Source organism: Lipophrys pholis (genome assembly GCF_963383615.2).
Source record: "Lipophrys pholis genome assembly, chromosome: 7".
Lineage (NCBI taxonomy): Eukaryota > Metazoa > Chordata > Actinopteri > Blenniiformes > Blenniidae > Lipophrys > Lipophrys pholis.
The window spans coordinates 7,095,035-7,110,273 of NC_137638.1; the positions used below are offsets into that span (position 1 = coordinate 7,095,035).

General features: G+C 41.2%; 1 protein-coding gene across 1 annotated transcript in view; it reads left to right on the forward strand.

Moving 5' to 3' along the window:
• LOC308111673 (transmembrane protein 132C) overlaps window positions 1-15,239 on the forward strand; it is a gene marked incomplete at its 3' end in the record, with an annotated part of 313,423 nt that overhangs the window by 157,916 nt on the left and 140,268 nt on the right. The window contains exon 4 of the mRNA XM_080466658.1: window positions 10,618-10,758. Within this exon, the coding sequence (XP_080322784.1) occupies window positions 10,618-10,758 (141 nt within the window). The remainder of the gene's footprint in view (window positions 1-10,617; window positions 10,759-15,239) is intronic.

The window sequence follows — 15,239 nt, forward strand, 5'->3', positions numbered from 1 at the left end:
CCACATTGGGCTTCTTATTTATCAATGCTAATCATCATAATAATTATTAATATTATTCATTCATTCATTTATTCATTGCCGGAGTCAGATTATTTTCCTGTAACCTTCCAATGGATTTGAAGCTCCTTACTTCAGACGAACAAACCCATGAGCAGAAAAACGGGGATGCTGGCAGTCTCATCAAGTCAGAGAACGAGATCTCTGAAAAGGTTTTGTTATTGAACTATTGTTTTTTTTCGACAACGAAAAAATATCTGAAGGCTGTCCGTCATCGTTGACGGATTCGATCACAGAGTGGATATTTCTTTTTTGCGGTGACTCTTGTCAGACAAAATGACAGAAAACAAAGCGTTGGCACAAAACCTGCATGGAGAGGTTGAAATGTGAAACAAGAGAAAAGGAAACAACCAAAACAACATCAGGGAACGCCGAGGGAGGAGTGACTGACACTCTTTAGAAAATCAGCAAAACGTTTGTCGAAAAACAAATTCATGAAATGAGTAAGGGCAACGAGATAAGTTTGGAGATGTTGACTTTTATCGGTTTAGTGTTGTATTAAATGTTTGGTGGAATCTCAGGAGTATAAGTATGTTAATCAGTCTGTAATATCACTTCAATAATAACCTGCCCGTCACTTTGGACCTGCAGTATATCGACAGTATATAATTCACTGCACATGAATCATTGATGTTTTGAGTCAAACCCCAAAGACCTTTTCATTTGGACACCACCCATCCACGTTGCCATATGTTGCCTCTTCACAGCTTTAGCACGGACTTATTCCCACCCACTAATAATTAACCCCCACATAATATGCCTGGGCTCTAATTATCATTTAGTTTGATTTCATATATTTTCTCTTCTCGCATGAGTTTTGTCTTTTTGCCAGCAGCTGTAATAAAGCTGAAAGTTTCACTTCTAATCTGTTTCAGAATCGCTCATGAGCAACTGATCATGGAAGAAAATCACTCCAACAATGAAAACCTTATTAGGCTTAGCATCGTGTCTATCCTCAGACCTGTTTACCAACTGGTGTCGTGTTGGAATAACACATTCAGATCTCTTTAAAACCTTGACGGGCTTCCTAAGCCCTTTGAGTTGCATTTTAGCTGCAGAGAGACGTCGGTTTTGAGCCTTTTAAAGCCCGCGAGCTCTGAACACAGACTTTCCACGCAAAACAGGCCTATGCTATTACTGGTGATTTAGTAGAGATTTTGAATTTGTTAGGAATTCAACAAAAAAAGTTGAGAGAGGTTGAATATTTGCATAAACAAAAGGACAAAAGAAATAATAACATTATCTTTCTGTCTCAAACAAAAGTCTTTTATATCACGTAGGCTTTCTACTTTAATCATATGTAAAACAATATTGGAGTTTATGATTATTGGGATTGCCTTTTGTGTGACCTATTAGGTCACGAAGCCTCGAGACACATTCTGCCTTCATCCAGTGTCTCAATGGAAACGCTTCAGATTTTCTCCATTGTTCCTGTCACAAATACTACTGCCACTAGAGGGCACCATCTGCCCCATTCATTGGAAGCAAAGGCACTGGTTGATCATAATGTTTTGATTCGTGTGCTATTGAAACACTCAGTGGTTAAACTAATGCCAGAAGAACTGGTAGTCATGACCACCAATATGAAATCCCACTTCATATTTGATGACAAACTTCAAAGTAACTGAAGGCCACTGTTGAAAAAGTAATGACAGTAATGTATTAGTCACGAAATATCATAATGAAATTAGTAAGAATTTGGTAAAAACAGATGGAAGCTATTAGCATTAGTATTCACGTCAGAGCATGTTGTTACAATTTCACACAACTCCTGTTTACCCTGTTTACACAACGTTTCAAGTGAAACTGCATTACTTCTGCGTTTCAGAAAGAAAAAAAAATGTTTACATGGTTTACAAAGGTTGAACCCCCCCCCCCCCCCCCTTCCATTTACACAAAGTCGGAGCGTTTTGGAAAAATTTCCATTTTACGTGTCATTTTCAAACAGCAGCATTTTCAGTGGCTCCAAGCATCATTGTTGTGTAAACAGACTCCCAAAAGACTCCAAAGGTTTTCCATTTTCACTTGGAAACAGTGATGTTGTAAACGGGGCTTTAAACAGGATGGCTTTATAAATCACAACTTACTATGTTCCCCTAATATGGAAATGAGAAATCATTTCACAGTAACATGAGCAAGAGCTTTCACACATAATACTACTAATAATTTCCTCCCATCTCTTCCAGGTTTGAGCATCTTCGTCCACTAACTAAGTGTAGCTTCAGCTGAATGCTATGGTCAGTGTGCGATTAAACTGAGCCGAATAGTACCAAGAGTGCCGGTAGATGAGTTTCCGAAACATCCATCAAGAAAGACATTCATTGTTTCTCTTGCAACTAATTAAAGACTTTTCAGTAACGAGTAAAGGAACTCCACTGATTTCCAAAGAAGTAAACCATAACAGTAATTACCTACAGATTTTCTGTTACTTATACATGCTTGCTGAATTAAATCGTAAGTACTAGGGTACGCCGCAGCAAGTTTTCCCCTCGTACTTATGGGTTTTGATCTTTGAGAAGTGTTCACTGGGAGGAACACATTTCCCAAAGCACAAGCTGGCAGGTAAAACGGATCCCAACATTTATTCTGCAATGTTGACTCACAAGTTACAGAAGTGGTTAAAGGCAGTCCAGGTTAAAGGTTGAGGTGAAAACTAAAGTCCTGGATCCAGTCTAAGGTCACAAGAAGAGGTGAGGAAAAGGTTGGCGAGCTTGTAGGCAAGCTCCTCACAATGGATCCGTGCAGGAGATAAATGGTAAATGGGTGGCGTGAGGGGACTAATGAGGGGAGTGTTATTAGTCTTCCTGGTAAATTCTCAGCCTGCTGACCTTTCAGCACCTCAGGAGATGCAGCACTGAGTTCTCAGCTGAGCACAAAAAAAAAAAAGAGAGAAAAAGTTTGCAAGCGAGGTATAGATTGCAGAGTTGGACTCCTCAGAAGATTGTGGCTGTGCTCGAGTGCAGCGTGAATTCGGAGTTTGCCGGTTTCTTTCCATTTCTGTCTTCCTCACCCCGTTCACCTCTACTCCCCTTTTCACCCGTCTCTCACTCTCTCATCTTATCCTCACTTCCCGACTCTGTCTACTCCCTCGGCCTGAGTGTATATCGGTCCTTCCAGCTTCACACACTCTGCAAAGGAACACAACATATGTGATGCTCATGTCTGCCCGGCCTTGCGTCTGCAGAGATTGTGTTTCTGCAACAGTTACAGACAATGCAAGTTCCTCGCCAGGTTACATAATGAGATGTATATATGTGTGTGAAAGAGCCCAAAGCAGATGAAATCCAGGTCGTCATACCCTGACAAGCCTTGTGAAGTCACGTGTAACAAATAGCAATAGCACTTTCTTTCTATTTTTCCCTTGAAGGGTTTTAACAGGTGAGGGTGTGGAACGTGTATTTAAGGGATAGGATTAAGCGTGAAGGGAATTAATTGGACTTCAGTGATTCTCCGTTTTAGCAGAACAATTTGTTATCCTGTCCCTGCACATATTGTTTGCTTTCCTGGGTCAGTGGTCCTTTGTGGAAAGGCTAAGCTATAAATATGCATCACATCGTTCACACTCCCGTCTTTCTTTCTCTCTATGTGACTTCTCTCGGGTGTGTGTGTGTGTGTGTGTGTGTGTGTGTGTGTGTGTGTGTGTGTGTGTGTGTGTGTGTGTGTGTGTCATATTAATATGGGTTAAATATGTAGTTAGTAAATACCAATGCATCATGTAAAGAAATGACATGTTAAATCTCAAGGATGGCTTTGAAGTGAGATTGAGTTTTTTTTAGTTAAATTTGATTAGCATATACAGATTTCTTTTGGGGGTTCAAGCAAAAAAAAAAAGTTTAGGGGAAGTAGAATGAGAGTGCGTTGAGAATCAATAGAATCTCTATAGACAGCCTGGTAAAATCAAGATTTGGGCTCCAATTTTCTTTAAACTTCTTGTGTTCGAACTTTTCAAAAAATTTTAAAATTGCTTCCACTTGGTCTGTGTGGAAATGGAAATTCACACTGACATTTGTATGGATAGATGACAAAGTTGGATTGTTATTACAGTGACTCTCAACTATAAAACTAGCAAGTCCCAGGAGGATATGGACTGGGAGTCATGACACTCTGGAGGTACTACGACCACAGTGTGCATGCACAGAGGCAGAGTTTCACAAAAGTTGCGTTTTCCGCCGTTTCCGCAATAACAGATTTGGAACGTTTTTCGAAAAGTTACTTTTTCAGTAACTTCGACACACAAAACCAAACAAGTTTTCAGTTTATACCTGGAAACACTGCTGTGTCAACGGGGCTTTACCAGAGTGTCCTTTGGTTCTGTGCTGTGTGTTTGTATAAATAGATAGATGGATAGAATGAATGCCATTTGCTGCATTAATAAAAAGAGTAGCCATGGCTCAACACACACTGAAGTGCACTTAAAGAAATACAGAGGGTATTAAATATCCAGGTTGAACTGCTGTTGCTGGCAAAGGATTGTAGCCGCATGTTAAATCATGAAAAGAGTCATGTTTTGATCCTCATTTGTGGAAAAGTGGTCCGCAAGCTCGAGCTATAGTGGATGAAAAATGTCTTTTTCAGTATCGGGAGATCATCTTTCTCTGTCCGTCCAGAGCGAAGATTGGCTATGCAGCTATTTTTTTATTTTTATTTTTTTTACTATCTTAACTCAGCTGTCAAGAATCCAAACTTGACTCCGTTTCTAACTTGATGATCTGTCATCGTTATGTGGCAGTAACAGCGGCTAAAACTGCACATTTGCAGCCACTTCTCATGGCATGCGGGACACTTTAGTCTGCACTGATCCCTGGCCATCCTCTATATGACTGCAGCCTTGCTCTCTCATGCACGCGGCTGAGCAAATGCGCCCGGCACAGGAGCCAAGTTTCTACAGTAGCACACTCCTTCCTGCACCTGGAGACAGCTGGAAGACTTAAATCACTTACCTTTATGCCCTCTAACTGGAAATTACAGCTAAAAGCAGCTCAGTAGCCCCCCGATATTTTCAAATATTAACTGCTAAGTAAAGTAACAGTAAAAAAAAAGAACATTTTCGACATCATTTCAGCCAAAGAGTGGCTTGATTTATATCAACAGTTCAGAAAGTACTGTAATGGTGCCACCTGGAGTTTTAACATGCCTAAAAAGACAGAATTTTCTTTAAAAAAAATTAAAAAATAAATTCTTAGCATGGTTTCTAATATGAGACAATTGCAGTCTTTTTTTCCCCTTTTTTCTCTAAAGAGCCTGAGTTGACAGGATCATGATTTACAGAAAGACAGGGGAAGCTACTCACATTGTCAGTTTCTGGCAGCATGCCTCATTGCCTATTCTTTCCACTTGCTCCTTTCTACTTAGAAAACAAACACTGAAGTGCCCATAAACAATCAGCTTCTCCAGAAAATCAATTTACCCCGAGCCTCTCGGTGACCAACAGGCCAGGCAGACTGTAGTTGTTAATGCGTGTCAAGTTCTACATTTTACAGTCAAACAGCCAAAGTCAAGGCAGTTAATAGCTGCTGCTGCTGCTGGTTTGTTAGTTTCTCCAGACAGAACGCGCTGCAGATCAGTCATCTGAGTCTTAAGAAGGGACAGCTGTCAGGGAAAGAGGACGCTCCAGCCGAGGTATGGCATGGGGCGGGTGAGGCGAAGTGGGAGGAGAGGACGGGGAGAAAGTTTGACTTGTCTTCCTGCATTACCTAAAAAGCCGACGGACGGAGGAAGAACGACACACAGACACTCGTCAGACTCCGTCGCTGCTCATGAGTCTGACAGAAGCAGCTAAGGGACGCAGCCTTGTCCATCATTCTGCTGGTTGTCAAGACGGGCACACACACACACACACACACACACACACACACACACACACACACACACACACCTGTTCTTTAACCAACTTTTCCCCAAACCGACGGTCTGCAGCTCTTTAACCCCTTGTTAGTTTCTCCATTTAGTTTATTTATTATTTAAGAAAAAAAAAGTTGAATGTACAATTCTGCCATTTATATGTTCTGGGATAGAATTCAGTGGCTATTTTCATCCAACAGTATATTTAAAGATCTGATATCCTCTAGTTTGTCTTCAGGCTTGTTTGGAACCGCTTGCGGCTCGGTTTTGGCCCACAGACCTTATGTTGGACACCCCAGATTTAAAACCTAATTTTGTCTTAAATTTCCTCCACGGTTGAACTGATTCAGCAGTGCAATGCGTTACTTCTTAACTTTCAGACCTTTGGTGGTAAATCGAGCTAAATTCTCTAGAAATTGTTTATGGTGTGCAAAATGCAGCAGAGAGTGTTAAACATAAGTTAATATGGGATAAAAATCACGCTGAGCACAGCTGAGGAGTAATAACTACAATTTAAAAAATGGTCCTGAGTTGTGGATTTTTTTTTCCACTCCAGCCAACATTCCTTCACATTATATTAGTATTGACTTATCTACATAATAATTTCTCGAAGACTTTCCCTGATCAAGCAGCCCACCAAAGCGTAACCTTCTTTTTGTTTTTCTGTTTTTCCTTTTAATGCATAAATCCCTGTGGGAACCTGCTTCCAGAAGCCGGAGGTTACTCAACAAGATCCCTGAGTAAACAATAAGAGGGCTGTATTTCATTCAAGCGGCAACATGATTAAGCCATAATACAGTCAGTACAGGTCAATTACTGAACAGCACTTGTTGGTAAAACCAATAAAAAAACTGTTATGAGATGTATTCTGATGTACTGCTTTTAAAGTGGACAATTGTGTTCTAATAGTACTTTACACAAATCGAGAAAACCTGAGAAATCTGTTTTAAATGCTGAGGGAGTACAGCGATATTAATGTAATCCGACATCTTGTTTTGGTATGATCGCCTAAAAGAGGAGTCATATGCAATGTTACAATGAATTCAAGGCTTCTTCTAGAACCATGCTCACATTACCTTCAGTACTTGTATTTTTTGTATGAAAGTAATTCCACTCAAATCTGTTACTAATCCCAGCTAAGTACGGGAGATGGCCGGGGATACTCTGGACAGGTCGCCAGTCTGACTTAATCATGTTGGCATAGGCGCTAATTTAAATTTTTTCCTATCGGTGCCCAAATAACATGAAGAACCTACCATAATATTAAAATTCACTATATGGGGTCGCTCACTTTTTTTTAAACTTTTTTTTTTTTTTTTTCATGAAAATCCCTCCTATATGTAGCTCATGGTTCAGTGATAGAATGCTTGCCTGCCATACGGGAGGCCCATGTTCGATTCCCAGGCCCATATAAGACCTTTCAAAATGTGTTCAGTTCATTGCAAAGACGCAGTTTTGTTTATACTTTGGATTGCCCCTCTCCCCCCCCCCTCCCCCCCCAGTGAGTGCTCAACCTTTTACGCGGTGCACTCATGGGATCTGCACCCATGCATGTTGGTGGAAGAAATGATCAAACTTGTAAGAGCATTACAACAAATAATAAAAAGAAAAAAACTATTTGGCAAAAAGATGGAAAGAAAAACCCAGACTACGTGATTTATCCCAAAGTCAAAGCTGCTGGGGAAAAGAAAAGCAACAGAAGAAAATCTTACAAGAAAAGAACCTAGGAAGGCGTGCGACATAGGAAATATGTCATGTCTACAAATAAAAGTGAAGGGGGGGGGGCAGCTGATAAAATGCTTCCTTCATAACAGCAGCATTAAAATTGGAGGCTGAGCTGATTTCCAACAGAAACAACCATGAAGAAAAGAGCATTTTAATAAATTATATCACATTATGTATTGTACATCAAACTATTAGCATAAAGTCCTCTCCATCATCTGGTAAACATGCCTGACATTTTATATTCATGAAGGAAAATGCACTCCATGCATCGTGGGTGTAATTTTACATACAGTATCTGTATGAGTACAACTCTTTTAGATCTGCTTCCATGTGCGTGTGCAAACTGTCGAGTTCGCACCCGTTTATTTATGCTTCATATCTTCTTATCAATTGTTTACCAAATATGTTGCTCGCATAATTTCATATACTCTTTTTACAGGTAAATTTAAAGATAAATGATCAAAATGTACATTCATGTAGTATTTGATTTAACACTGTTTTTGTTTGTAACTGAGTACAGTTTAGTTAATGTAACTTGTAGTTTGTAGTTTTCATAAGACTATCTCTTATCCCAATAAGATACATACGTACATATGCAGGCATATATTGTAAACTTTGTCGCAGCAGCGTTATTCAGCTTGTTTCCTGTCGCCCTCTTGGGAAACTGCACATAAAACAAAGCATTTAAACTGTCTCACAAAAACTTCACTTGGCATGGTCAGTCATGGAAGCTATGACTGATGCATTGAGGCTTCAGTAATGAGGATCCAGTGACATAAACGTAATTATGGCTAAATTCAGCCTTTAAAACCTAAATCACACCCTGTCCAAAAACATAGAGGGAAAACAGGTCATTGCTTGTTGTGATGTGATTGTTGCGGTGTTGCCTTTCAAAAAGATTTCTAATTTGTCAAATGGAGCTTGAAACTCTGATCCACTCATTACCTCCAATCAATATAATTCTCCTGAATTAAATCATCAAGTTTGGAAGAGCTCTTTTCATGAAGAGTTTAGCTCTGTAGTGGCACTATTAATATGAGTTTTAGTTTCACGATTGGTCGGAAACTTTGATCTTTCCTATTATTACATAGTTGGATGTCTCTTTTGCTGAAGCATTGGCTATGGGAAAAGTCTGATGTTGCTATTCTTTTGGTGTCGCTCCTTTATCTTTCTTTAAAGAAAATTATATATATCTACAAGATTAGATTTCTCCCCTCTGAATATCACACAATGGCATCAGAACTTACCTCAAGCAATCATCATCGTCATTTTTCCTCTTCTAGAAGCTCTTTCCATCCATTTTTTATTACTAAAATCATCAAAATTGTAACATTCCTAACCAGATATTCCTTAAATCAAACCATAAAAATCTCAATGCTTCTCTTTACTATCCAATCGCTGCGCCTGCATATGAGCACCAGAACCGTAGTAGATAGATCTTCTTCACATGTGTGAGAAGATGGACAATAACAACAATGGCGGCCTCCAGCGTGTCATGACTCCCAGACACCCGGAATAGTGATCCAACTTCAGCCGTCCTTTGCCGTCATCCCTCGTCATCCTGTTCAACGTACAGATGTTGAACCTCTCTCGTTTTGCTACCGTTGTTCCACCTTCTCCTAACGTCGCACAATGTCCTCAAGCATTTGAGTTACAGCCTCTTAAACCCCTTTAACAGTGTGCTAACAATAGAATACAAATTAGAGAACATTTGTTTTCCTTTATGGAAATTAGCTGGATTAAATACATTTTAAAAAGAAAACAAGTCTTCAAGTTTTCACAAAAGAACATCACTGCTTCGTGCCAAGGGCTTTGGATTGTTATTTGCACATATATGCAAACAGGTGCATCTGTATATACACACATGAACAGAGATCTTGTCAAGGGACGGGCTTGACATATTTGCAGGCTGTTATTGGCAAGACATGAAGCGGGTCCAACTCGAGGAAGTAATAATGAGAAAAGAAACAAAGAGGATTGGCTCTTTTTCCCCTCTGTGGAGCGGGGAAAAAAAAAAAGTTTGTTTGAGAGTCGGACTGTGTCGCATTTGTTGTCTGCCAGACATTATTGTGTGTTAATAAGAGGAGCTGCATGTGTGCCTCTATGAAGTGTGTTAATAAACAGAGGGAGGGTTTCGTCAAGGTGATAAATAGAACAAAACACACCGGGACAGATTAAAAAGAGCGAGGGAAAGGGGAGGGATAAGGAGATTAACTATAGGATGCCTCGAGATTGAAGGATTGAGGAGGGGCAACGGGAGGCATGAAGCAAGGTATGTCGGGGAGGAAGAGAAGGGAGTCACTGAGGGATGGATGAAAGGCTGAAGAGAAGCTTTGGGTGGGGATGAAGGGAAGGAAAGACTGAGCGATGAAAGAGAAGACAGGGAATGGAGGATAAAAGAGAGAGCAACAAGGGAATGTGTGGATGGAGTGATGGAGGCAAGGAGGGGTTAGACGACAGGAAACATACAGATTGGGAAAAAAAAGGGGGGAAATGAGACAAAGAAATATGAATTTGTAATTGAAGATGGAATGAAACATGAGCTGTGAAAGGTATGCTAATAGAAATTGAGGTACACAATGAAAACAGGAAGAAAAAGACCCGATTATATAAAGAAAAAGAATCCGCCATCGTTCCTATTCTCATCAACAAAATAGCATTTCATCAATGTCGTTCATGAGCACCTCCACTGTCACTGCTTTATCTTCCACATCCAAAACAGACCGTGGGAGGCGGCACCACGCAGCGCCAGTCAATTCAAAACAGCAGTTTCTACAAAGGTAGTGCGACACATCTCGGGGATTAAAGAAAATCAACGAGATAATTGAGGCAAGGAAGTTCCAACCACAGCAGATTCAATTTAGGCTAATTTTACCCCTTCAACTGTCACTGATCCGCCCTGCCAACTTTCCTTTTATGTCTCTAACATGCTCGTGTGAACTTTAGATTAACCCGTGTTCTCGTCTTTTAATCTCTCCTGTGTTTTCTCTGCAGGGTGTGGTTCCAGTCAGGCATCAACTTCCTTACTGTGAAACCGAGCAACGTTGTCGCGTGGGAGATCAAACAGGAAATGGCACCGGGAAGCAGTTCGTTGGCGGTGATGTGTCAGAGGAAGGTCTCCTCCACAGCTGGGAGGTAGGACTGAAGCTCAATCCGTTTTAAAGGCGTCACATTATGCACAACTCACTTTCTAATGGTTTTCCAACGGTAATATGCATCCCCATACCTGGGAATGGCGCACCCAAAGTGAAAGAAATCTCTCATCTCTCTCCCTGGCTTGTTTCAGTTTTTAAAAGTGTTTTTTGCGCCAACAAGCCAATCAGAAATCAAACCCTATATAGTGTCATCAGGGGTTCAGCCAATCCCAATCAAGGTAGGTCCTCCCTTTGACCCTCCCACTATTAGACAGCTCTGCTCTGGCACGTGGCACCACAAGAGGAAGTATTTCCTCCTCTTCCCAAGGTGGGCACGTGTGGGCGGAACCGGTCCAGCTCCCACAGACACAGCAGATTCACAATGCAGCTCATATGATCCAATATTCAAACGGGTGCAAAATCAAGTAAAAGCTGGATTTGGGGCAATAAACTTTGAGTACAACATTTTTGGACCAATGAGACCCATGTGACGGCATAATGAGCTGCATAATATGATTCCTTGAATTATCTTTCTCCAAATGGAGCTTTCAGTTATATTTCCAGCCATTTTTCTGATAAAGTTGCAACTGTCAATTAAAAAAAAAAAATTCTTGAAGCAATCGAATCCTGTGAAGCACCAAGTTGCAGCCTGTGTAATTGGATTAAACGAGACCCTACATAGCCACACAGTGTCTATTGCTGTGCTCCGCTCATTTGCATGAAGAATGAAGACGTGTACTCGACCACAGCTTGTGATTTTTAAATAAGGGGATCCCAGGAGGAATCCCAGGAGGGATCCGGGCGGACCCTCACAGACAGATATGCACAGTGTTTGCATCAAACACTGTTGAATTCGTAGCCTCGGGCTAAAGAGCTACAAGTGTAACTTCACGGATGATATATGCACACAGAGCACACGAGGGGTGGGCTGACGAGCAGCGGGGGAAAAACACACTGAAGCATGTTGTGTTAAAATAGCGGTTCAGCAAGTTATTGCATTGTCCAAGTTGGGTGTGTTTGTGTTTGTGTTTGGTTTGTGTCTGCGGTGCCCACGCCCATGACAAGTTAAACACACACCGTTTTTTTTATTCTTTATTTCATTCAGCATTCAATTAGGAGTTGACCCCGGGGCGCAGTTCAGGCGCTTTTGTCGCTGCAGAAAGCAGACAAAGGAAAAAAAGAAAGTGTTTAGAGATTGACTGTAATCACCCTGGGTGAGGTACAAAAGCCCCACAGAGGAGAGAAAAGTGTCTTACTTAAAAACACATGCACCGAAGCGGAGGATAGAGGTTTTACTGGAAGGCAATTAGAGTCATTCAATGACTCAGCAAAAATAACTGACTGTGCACAAACAGCACAGAGTTAGAGGCAGTCAGGATGATTTGTGGGAAATACCGTGTTTGACTGTCACAGCTCAAAGCTAGCTCCGAGGAGTGATATCAAAGACTGGCACTTGAAATTTAGGAATCCACAAGGAGAAAAGGTGTATTTTTCATAAGTGACAGCAAGAAAACGAAGCACAACCGAGGTATTATTATTATTATACCGTTAAGTCACACTAACACCTTCAAGGCTATATGAACTTCCTTGCGTGGTACAGTCGTCGTGTCATCATATGGCGATGAAAACCAGGGAAAGAATTAGTCATCATATGCCGACTCACTCTCTTAAGGGAGCTCAACGCTAACCGGACAGAGACACATTCGTCCACTGTGCTTGGACAGAAAAGACTTGCCGTGTCTGTCACGCTGCCAGTTCCAGGATACATTATGTGTTTGTGGATGTGTTAGTGTCAAGAGAAGCCAATGAAAAACCGCATTCGCCCTGACTCAACGGAAAGCGATCTGAAAAAAAAAATAAAAAAGTAGACACGGATCGGTCAATCTCCCCTCCTTCCTCAATTTGTTTTTACTCCGCTGCTCTTTTCTGCATTCCTTCTTCGCCTCTCGTGGCTGTCCATCCATCTTCTTCTGACTTACTGCCCCCCCCCCCCCCCCCCCCCCCCCCCCCCGTCCTCCTTTCTTTCTTCTCTCTCTATTCTAACCTCTCTGTTGGTTGAGAGCAGTGCTGATGAATGACTCCCCGCTGCATTGGACTATTATTGCGGGGCCCCGGCTCAATTAGCACCACTTAGCTAGCCGTTAGCCACGTCCAGCCTTGACTGATGGACAGGCGTGGCAGTAACAAGTGACCCCAGTGTGGCGAAGAAGTGGAGAAAAGTGATGACACAGCAGCTCTCAAATTAAGAGTGAGGAACGGTTAAAAGTTTTCATCTGATGTTTTGGAAGACTTTCAAACGGTGTCTTTTGTTAAAAGGTTCTGAATGAGGTTTTTCATGATGTTTTGAAAGTGGCAATGACAAAGACTGGTGGTCTGGGACCTGTGGCTCTTCAGGCCCCTGTCCACATAACAACAGCGTTTAATGTAACCGTATCGTTATCGGCCGATTTCGGCCGGTCATCCAGCATTTTAGGAGCTTGAAAACGGGGCTGGTTTGTAGGAGGAGTTCCAGAATGGAGATATTTTAAAATGATGCTTCGGCGTTGACGTTTGGATAGGCAAGATGCACATTTGCTCAAAATGATGATGTCATCATCGTGTCTCCCTGTTTTTTGGGTGTATATCTGTGGCGGTGTTACAGCGCCACCTATAGGTCTATATATATATATATATATATATATAGGTCGATGTTTAACATTTTAATGTGTACATTCTGCACCATTTTACATTCATACATACATACAGCTGTTTCTCTGACTTGTTCCATCCACTGTTTCTGCATTGGGGGATTCAAAAGGCTCTACATATGGATTCATATCTCTGTGCAGCACTTGAGTGTGGCTGGCAGGATACTGATAGTTTGATGAATTTTGGATGTGCCAGCCACTGTAGCCTGAAGGTAAAACCGGTATTTTTTTTGTCTGTTTTATTCACTCAGGAAGGTGTTGAGATTCTAAAGGGCTGCCTGACTTTTTAGAATTTTTATTTTTATTTTTTGTCATTATTATTGTGATTATCTGGTTGTTGTTTTATGTTGGTCACACTGAGGGAAAACCTCATTAAAAGTGATATCAGAAAGTGACGCCTCAGGCTCCGTTTACTCAACAGTGTTTTTTAGTGAAAATGATTGTTTTATGGCTGTTTAGCTGCATTGGGGGTAACTTGAAAATAGTTGCCATTGCAACATTTTCCGAATGCCCCACTCTCCATCTCTATGTAAACAGGGAAAACACCACTTTTCTAAAACATGGCATCACTGGAGTAAATGGGGTTTTTTTTCTGCACGTGCGAGTAGATCATAAACAGTGATAATGGAGGAATCCAGAATAAAGTTAATTTAGTACAGCATCATCTGTGTGAGTGGAGTGTATTATTCAAAATAGTTAGTGGATTTCTTGAAAGGAGTTTGAAGGTTTACATAGTACTTTTATTTGCATCGGTGGTTGTATTACAAAAAAACAGAACCAACTAGTGGCATGCCACGCAAACTGCAGCTTTTTATTATAAATAATTTAGAATTTTTTAAACAAAATGCAAAATCAAGGCTTATTCCAGTCGATTCGTGCGTCAACAGACTCCGAGTAACTGGATTGTGATATGACTCTAAGCAAGTGCAAATCCGAAAGCGTGCACAGACGCACATACAATTTCATCATCGATGTAAGACCGAAAAAGAAACCTCAAAGCTCATATCACTGTTTGCCAAGCACCATTGTGCACAAATGTATGCATGTGCTTGAAAGCACAGGCGACACGTGTACAGAGAATACACACACATGTATGCACACACACTCATCAAAATTCCACTTTGCATCTCAAATGAAACAACAATGGAGGCTGGAGGAGGGAAGAAAAACTGACTTTTTTTTTCTTTCTCCATCCTGCATGGAAATCTCACATACACACAGATCCATATATGAAATACACACTGTAGCTAACAACAGAAAGATCACATGCTTTTATCAGTGACTGTGTGGGCGGGATGGCTAATTAAACAAGCTGATCTCTATTCATCTCTAATGAGATATTACTGCTCGGGACAAGAAATCATGAGTGTGCGCTTTTCCCATGAATGAGAGGGGTGAAATGATTGCTACCCCTCACTATTAATCATGCAAATTGATTTGTGTTACCTATTGTCAGCCTGTGCTATAATGTGATCCGACGCGATACAGTGTAAGGCTGCGTTTGTGTAATAGAGAAAGTACGGTGAGTGGATACGGTAATTAGAACCAGAGCGTGGGCCTCGCCTGATGTGTAGGTGTGTCTTTGTGCGCGGTCGTACACGTGTTTGCGGATGTGAGGCCGGTGTACGCGTGCTGTTGTACACATATAGTGTTTACGCGATATCTGAAACCCAAAAAAAGAAAGCGGCTGTTCATCATGTTGATGGTAATTAGTGTTTCAGCATCGCGCGTCCCGGGAGACCTCCATTATTTTTTCATGAGACCACCCTCTTTACGTCGAGTTTGAGATCAAAGC